Raw genomic sequence first — 8,115 nt, 5'->3', positions numbered from 1 at the left:
CAAAAAACGAAATCAATAAATTTGATCATTTAAAGGTTTTGTGTCAAAATAATTATCCCACATAAGTGCAGAATTGGCTTTATATAATTATTTTTTAGTAGGATAGATCATGAGCATTACACACTATGAAACTTGACATTAGACAAACCTCAAGTTTTTACTACCCATATTTAGCTCGAGTGCCTAGTGGGCACTAATATATTAATAAGCAACTAAGGTTTTACCTTGGTCGCGGGGCTCGCTAAGGCTGTTGGCCGGCTCCCTCCTCCTCCTCAGCTAGGGCCGAGACCATGACATCAACGGCACCCACCACCCTTGCAGTCCCTATTGCCATCAAATGTGCGCGCCCACGATCATGACATTGACGACACCCACTACCCTTGCCCTCCCTCGCTAGGCCTCCCTACTACTGTCACAGAGACATATGCCTCCCTCCAAACCTCAGCCCACCATGCTTCCAGCTTCGGCTCACACCCGTGAATAGCCAAAAAAAGTTTCAGAGCTGCACTGTTCACCTGCTCCAGAACCCGAAAACTCTAGAATTGCAACGTGTCAATCCATAATTTTATTGACTTGACTAAGGTCGTCCACTTTCTAAAAATTTCATCACCTAAAGTCGTCCACTCTCGCCATTAATTAATTAATGGAAAACAAAATTTGGCACCCATATTAGACAAATCTAATAAACATTTTTCATACACATACATATGCACGTTCATATACACACACACATGCATACATATGTACACATACATATGTAAGTTCATATACACATATATATACATACACACACATATTTACACATACTAAGTTCATATACATACATATACATATATTTTTTGTTTTTCGAGCCGGGGTCAGAGACGAACGTGTTCGTTTCTGAGACTCGAACAGAGAAACGCTTTTGTCATTAGCTTCGTCGTCTCGGCCGTGAGAACGGTTTCGCTACTTCCTTAAGGTATGACCCCGAAAGACCCATATACTGGTCATGAAAGTGACCATGAACTCCCGAAGGAGCCCAGGTACTGGGAGAAGAATTGCCCTACCCACATTGGGCGTCGGCTCGAAACACATATACATACATACCATATGTACAACTTTAAAAATATCCTTGTTTTAAGTGGGCATTGAAAAACAACCTCCAAGGGGCGATTTTTAAATTAAATCTGTCTTGTTTTTTATGGGCCATGGATTCTCACGCCTACTCCCATTGTCTTGGAGTTACTTTCTCCGAGATTTTTTATTCAAGATGGAAAAATTTTCAAATAATGGAATCTGGAGTGCTCATTTTTCTGATGTAGGTTATGCTGCACTTTCTTGCCTGTTTTACTCTCTTCTTCTCATCAGCCATCTCTGAAGTTCGAGTTCTGTTGCATCTCAACAACCTTCCTGTTGCTTCTCAGCAGCTTGCAAATCGAACGCATCTGAGATGCTCAAAACCCTGGTTTTATATGCAATTCTAGAAATTAAAGTTTCTGCACAGCAACTTAGAAACCCTAACTCCGCGGACAAGTCCATCTCTGAATCCCTAGCCAGCTGCAACTGAGAAGCCCTAAAATTAATGCCGATAGATGTCGAAGTTTACCTTATGATCTGAAGCTAGCTTCAGCTTTGGAGATAGGTGCAGAAACCCTAGCTTTGACAGGAATATCATTTCATAAATCCTGACTTTTGCAGAGTCTTTGGAGATAGGTGCAAGAATCCTAGCTTTGATAGGAGAATCTGCTCAGAATAAGTTTTGCCGATTCGGGTGTATGTTGCTGTCCTTCTCTACAGAGACTAGAGTTTCCTGTAAGAGATTTTGGACGGCCAGGGTTACCTGCTTCCTGTCCAATCTTTAATGGTCCAATGGTTGCTGCTCGAGATCTGCAGGGCAGAGGTCGCTCATGGTGTAAAATCAAGCAACCGTGCCAAAGAGAGGAGGAAGAAGCCGCGGCGAGCAAAGCTTAAGACCAGGAAGCTTGTCACCGAAGCATTGAATGTCAGCGTGGTCGTACAGGAGGGTGCAGGCGTTATCGCTTCCCTTCAGGAGGACGAAGGCACGGCAGGTGAGATGGTCGCGATACAGGAGGGTGGAGTCACAGCAGGTGGAAGGGTGGCCGTTCGGCACAGTGCAGTTGAAATCTCTGCCCTGCCTGAGCGCAGCTCTATTAAAGATCAGGAAAGCGCTGGAAAAACTGATGAAGTCCCCAGTGATGAAGAGGCTGCAGACACATCTTACCTGCCAGGCCTTGATGATTCGGTGGCCCTCAGATGTCTCGCTTTCTTACCTCGGACTCAGCACTGGAAACTGGCCATGCTTTCTCGCAGGCATCGAGACCTTGTCCGTGACGCCTTGTTTCTGAAGCTTTGTCATCAGGATCGCATTGTTGAGCAGCGGATCTGCATCTACACAAGTGGCAATAATGGGTGGACTGCCTTTGATCCCAAGCAGAACTCATGGAGAAATTTGCCCCATGCAAACGTAGACCCTAATTTTGATCTCTCAGACAAAGAATCTCTGTCTGCGGGCACTCACTTACTGTGGCTTGGCCGGGAAGTTTTTGATTTTGCTTGCTACAAGTATGATTTGGTGTCAAACAGCTGGGAAAGAGGCCCTCCCATGGTAAATCCTCGTTGCCTCTTTGCCTCTGCTAGTTGTGGCGAGTTTGCCTTTGTTGCTGGGGGCTTCAGTGTAGGTGGGATGCAGTTCAATGTTCTGAACTCTGCAGAGAGATATAATTCATTGAAGGGCGCATGGGAAGCCTTACCTCACATGGCCACCCCTAGGCACAAGTGCTCTGGATTTTTCATGGACGGAAAGTTCTATGTCATTGGAGGGAAAACCAGGAACCATGAACCACTCACTAGTGGAGAGGAGTATGATCCTGAGAAGAATGTTTGGAGAACCATAGAGAATATGTATTCTGCTCCAGCTTCAACGCCCTCATTTGAGCCTTCCCCCCCTCTGGTGGCAGTTGCAGGCAATCAGCTCTATGCCATTGAGAGCTCCAGCAATCTTCTCAAAGTTTATGAGAAGCACAGGAACACATGGAAGGTTCTAGGCCCTGTGCCAGTTAGGGCTGATTTCTGCAATGGGTGGGGTTTGGCATTCAAAGCTTTGGGTGATCAGCTCTTTGTGATCGGTGGACACCGGACATCAACTCAGGAGCGTGAAGGTGTTGCTGTATTTTCTTGGCGGCCTCAGCCTGGTGCTTCGGCTCCAGAATGGCAGCTTGTCAACTCAAGAGTTACAGGAACTGGGAACTTTCTGTTCAACTGTGCTGTTATGGCTTGCTGATATGCAACTTTGACCCTTTGCATGTTGCCAAAGGGCTTAGACTGGGTTTGCCTCTCCGTCCATGTTGTTTGTCTACAATGGATACTGTCACACTTTTCATTGGGGTTCCCAAAGATGTGAAGGTGGCTCGTTTATCTGAGGGCATCCTCCTTTGACATGGATGGGAGCATGTTGGAGGGTCACTGGAGAAGGCCTATTTGTTGTTGCCCAAAGGCCGTGCAGGTCCGTGTTTGGAACATCCCGTGTTGTCACATAAAATGTTTAGTTGAATATCTTGAACTTTCCTGCTAACTCCACCAAATGCTCCAGTTCATTTTCCTGAAGGTAGTGACTTATCTGGATAGGGTTTTATGCAAGATAATTTCTAGCATCGTGTGGTCTTTTCTTGGCTAGATTTTTACCATAAATTATTGTCATTTTGACCATTCTAGTTAATTCTGCCATTATTTTTCAAGGTTGTATGGGATAGTATGTTTTGTTTATAGTGATGAAGTGCTTCATTTGGCTTGTTGGTAAGTCTGGTGCTCTAACTATGGTTTAAACAGATTCTCCGTAAGAGATCTCTTCAAGAAAATTTTGATTTGCTTTCCCTTGATTATTTTAATAGTTTTTACCGATCTGATGGATAAGGATCTGACATCTAGCTTTTTGTATGTACTAGTTGGGAACCCGTGCTTCGCACGTCTTTTGAGGCTTCCAAAATCAAATGTTACCCAAACCTCCTCAAACCTCCTCCTCCCCATCCGGAACCTCTAAATTCTTGCCACGTTGCAGCTTTGTGAAACTCTTCTTTAAGATAATATAGAGATTTAGAAATAGAGAGATGGTCTTGTCTTGAACTGACACTTGCTAAAGTAGTGTCAGAAAGTTTCACGGAAGCAATGTAATTGTCAAACTTAATATAAAATCGAACAATTAGACCACACAATAATTGATTACATGCACACATGTGGAGTCGAAGTTCCCCCTCCCCCCCAAGCCCCTAATGCAGAAAACCCCTAGAGGAGTGTATGCTTTATTTGATATGAGCATGCTGTTACAAACTGCAAATCTACGATTCCCTTACGTGATCTTGTGTGTTCTTCGGTTCCTTTCAGTCAAATTTGGTCGCCTGAGTTCGGTCTGGTGAAGGAGGCTGCATTTTGCTTTACTGTTCCAGGCTGCATTTTGCTTTTTCTAGGCCGCTCTACCCCATTGTTTCTGTTCTGCTACCTTGTGTTTGGTGTCTAGTCCTCGGCAGTGCCTTCTGCTGGTCTTCATCTCATTTTGGCACCCTGCTGGCTTTGCATGACTCCTCATTGGCGTGCACCTACTGGCTTTGCATGACTCCTCATTGGCGTGCACCTAGTCGATACTGTGCAAACCTTGACAAAATATCAAGGTCACTCAATGATCCTGTCCGAGCAATTGACGATCTTTCTACCCTGTTCTGCATGTGTCTACCCTGTACGTGTCCTCATGAAGCCATGAGGTGCACGCATCTGAGGATTGATGATGCATGTTAAAAAATTTAATTTTAATACAAGGAAGGGTACCGCAATGACATGCCAACACTTTCTAATAGGGGCCTACAACGAGTGGAAAAAGATTTCATTAATTAGTTGAGGGAACTTAATTAGTTTTTTTAGTATTAATTAATCTATGAAGAACCTTCGTAACTTCAGCATCCAATTATCAACCCCAGCATCAAATAAAGGTTCCAATTTAGCAACGTTTGATATAGACAGGTGTTCGTCTCTATCATCGCCTCCTCTGCATGCTTCTGGATGTCTCCTCAACAAAATAAAATTGGTACTCCACGGCTCCAATGAATAAAACCTGCACTACACAGGGATCAACAATTGTTAACGAGGAGGAGGAGGAGACAGAGGATGGTGAGGACGATAGAGAGGAGGAGGACACCGAAGGGGGGGGGGGGGGGGGGGGGGGTCGTGGAGAAAATGGCAAGGAGGATCAGATGGAGGGGGAGGCTGTCGAGGACAAGACAGAGTTTCTGGCCCTGGCAACAGACGTGTACGCACATCTAGGTGGAGGCAGAGGTGTGTGGCGAGGATGATAGAGGGGAGGAGGAGACAGAGGATGATAGAGAGGAGGAGGATAGAGAGGGGGCGGTCGTGGTGGAGGACGAGGAGGAGGACAAGACTGAGGAGGCGGCCAACTAGATGGTGAGGAGGACGAGATGGAGGGGGTGGCATTGCGAGGACGTAAATTAATAAATTACAGTAATAAGCACCACCAACAAAAAAATTAATTAATATGCACCCTTGATAATTTGGGTGAATAGGCCTTGTACTATGGGAGTGGGTAGTTTCGAACCATGAACTTCCCTTGAGGAGGCAAGGGTGCTACAACTGTGATAAACCTGAACAAAGTTTTTTCATGTGTGATGTGGGGCCATGAATCAAGAATCATCCTCTAATTTTTTTTTTTCGTACACACCTGGGGCCCACTCAAGTGGGTGGAGCCGATTTCCCCTTCCAACAATTAGCCAATTATCATGGTCGGGTAAGGGTCACATACCATCGGGCAAGAGCCACGAATTAGGCATTCCCCCATGACCACCGCGATGAGTCGAGCGCGCTGGAACAGTGGAGGGGTCTCGTATGGATCCTCCTATCTCGGGTGATCCACCACCCGAGGAGGAGGAGTCACTCGAGTGTTCAAGGGGCAAGAGCCCGAGCAACCAAACAGATCAAGCGAGCATAGGTGTCCCTTTATAACATGAGAGAGCCTAGTGGGACTTGAACTCATAACCTAGAGGTTACAAGTCACAAGCTTGACCACTACACTAACTTAGTTGGGACAGAATCATCCTCTAATTCCTTCCCCTGCTTCTACTAAAACCTTATAATTTTCACCTCCTACCTCTTTTGGAGGCTGTTCACAATAGGGGAAACACCATAACAAAAAGAAAGATGCAAAATAAGAGAGGGGGATGTACCATGGGGCTCATGCATTTGTAAAGGTTATATGATGGTTTTATACCATTGGACCCAAGGTTAGTTTTATGAGTCATATGATGGTTGTGTACCATGGGACTCATATTACGGTTTCACACTTGGGACTCAGCCTTGGATTATTTTTGCCTATATGGTTAGTGTAACTAGGGCCCAAGGCTAAGTACAAGCAATGAGAATGGGAGGTTGTTTGGTGCGATGTGTACGTGTGCATATGCATGGTTTGATGGTGTGTGTGTGTTTGTGCACCGAGTTTAATGTAAGTTGATTTGACAATGCTTGCTTGTCATGTACATATGTGCCTTGAGGAGCCAGGAATGCCCGGAACTAATCAATCTTAGGGATGTGGTGTGAAACTATTTGCTTACATGCGTTTGGCTTGGTTGGAGGGCAAAACTCCTTTGTAAATTAATGGTGTTTTTAAATGGTCAAAGAGTGTACATTTATAAGGTTTATGTGAATATTTATTAATATCCAAGGGGGCACTTTATTCTAAAAGGCCGCCCAAAACATTAATGAATGCGTGTGGGGTCCGGACCTTAGTACATTAAGTTTTAATGTCTTCTATCTATCTTTTATAGGGCTTGCACCTGGTGACTTTTTTAGGTGCAAGCCCTGTCGAGGCTACCCCACCAACGTGGCATGCAGTCGCCACTCTCTTTTACACCGCCACCAACGTGTCATGCAGCTGCCTCTGTCACCTGCACAAGCAGGAGAGAGAGAGAGAGAGAGAGAGAGAGAGAGAGAGAGAGTATATTTTGAAAGTTTTATTAATTTTAAAAGTTTGTGAATAGTGTGTGTGTATGTGTGTGTGTTTGAGGGTTTAGGAAATTGTGTGTGTGTGTGTGTGTGTGTGTGTGTGAGTGTCAGAGTGAGAGAAAGAGAGAAAGAGAGAGAGAGAGAGAGAGAGAGGGAGAGAGAGAGAGAGAAATAGTTTTTAAAATTGTGTGTGTGTGTGTGAGAGAGAGAGAGAGAGAGAGAGAGAGAGAGAAAGAGAGAGAGAGAGAGTATTTTTGTGGGGGTGTGTGAGAGAGAGAGAGAGAGTATTTTGTGGGGGGGTGTGTGTGTTTTTTTAAAAATATGTTGAAAGTGTTTTTAAAAGTTTTATGAATGATTTAGTTTTGTGAATAGTTAATGATCAAGTGTCTTGCGTTCATGTGTTGGTTTTGAGAGACTTTTTAAAAGATAGTGTGTGTGTGGGTTTGCGTGTGCGTGTGTTGGATTTTAAAAAGGTTGGGAGTTCTTAAAGATGTTTTTAATTTGAAAAGCAAGTGTGTGTGGGTTTTTTTGACATAGTGTGTGTGTGTGTGTGTGTGAGAGAGAGAGAGAGAGAGAGAGAGAGAGAGAGAGAGAGAGAGAGTGTATGCACGTGTTGGATTTTAAAAAACTTGGGAGTTCTTAAAGATGTTTTTAATTTGAAAAGTAAGTGTGTTGGTGTGTGTGTGTGTGTGTGTGTGTGTGTGTGTGTGTGTGTGAATTTTGCATGTCTTAAGTTTGTATGTAAGTTGGGAGTTGTTTTTTATGAGGGCGAGAATAGTGTGTGTGTGTGTGTATGTGTGTGTGTTTGAGGGTTTAGGAAATTGTGTGTGTGTGTGTGTGTGTGTGACAAAAGGTTGGGAGTTCTTAAAGATGTTTTTAATTTGAAAAGCAAGCGTGTGCAGGGTTTTTTGACAGTGTGTGTGTGTGTGAGAGAGAGAGAGAGAGAGAGAGAGAGAGAGAGAGAGAGAGAGAGTGTATGCGCATGTTGGATTTTAAAAAACTTGGGAGTTCTTAAAGATGTTTTTAATTTGAAAAGCAAGTGGGTGTGTGTGGGGGTGTGTGTGTGTGTGCGTGTGTGAATTTTGCATGTCTTAAGTTTGTATGTAAGTTGGGAGTTGT

At 44.2% G+C, this 8,115-nt stretch overlaps 1 protein-coding gene across 1 annotated transcript; it reads left to right on the top strand.

The window, feature by feature from the left end:
* The first annotated feature begins 1,163 nt into the window (after positions 1-1,163).
* On the top strand, positions 1,164-4,220 carry LOC147635687 (F-box/kelch-repeat protein At5g60570-like). The gene is made up of 2 exons (XM_086803085.1): positions 1,164-3,502; positions 3,942-4,220. Exon 1 carries the CDS (start codon positions 1,841-1,843, stop codon positions 3,278-3,280), a length of 1,440 nt encoding a protein of 479 aa, XP_086659211.1. The 5' UTR covers positions 1,164-1,840; the 3' UTR covers positions 3,281-3,502; positions 3,942-4,220.
* Positions 4,221-8,115: the final 3,895 nt, after the last annotated feature.

Source organism: Cibotium barometz, chromosome 9, assembly GCF_041138505.1.
Source record: "Cibotium barometz isolate CiBa-2024 chromosome 9, ASM4113850v1, whole genome shotgun sequence".
NCBI lineage: Eukaryota > Viridiplantae > Streptophyta > Polypodiopsida > Cyatheales > Cibotiaceae > Cibotium > Cibotium barometz.
The sequence above is the reverse complement of the archived record's forward strand: the minus strand, read 5'-3'. Positions and strand labels throughout refer to the sequence as shown.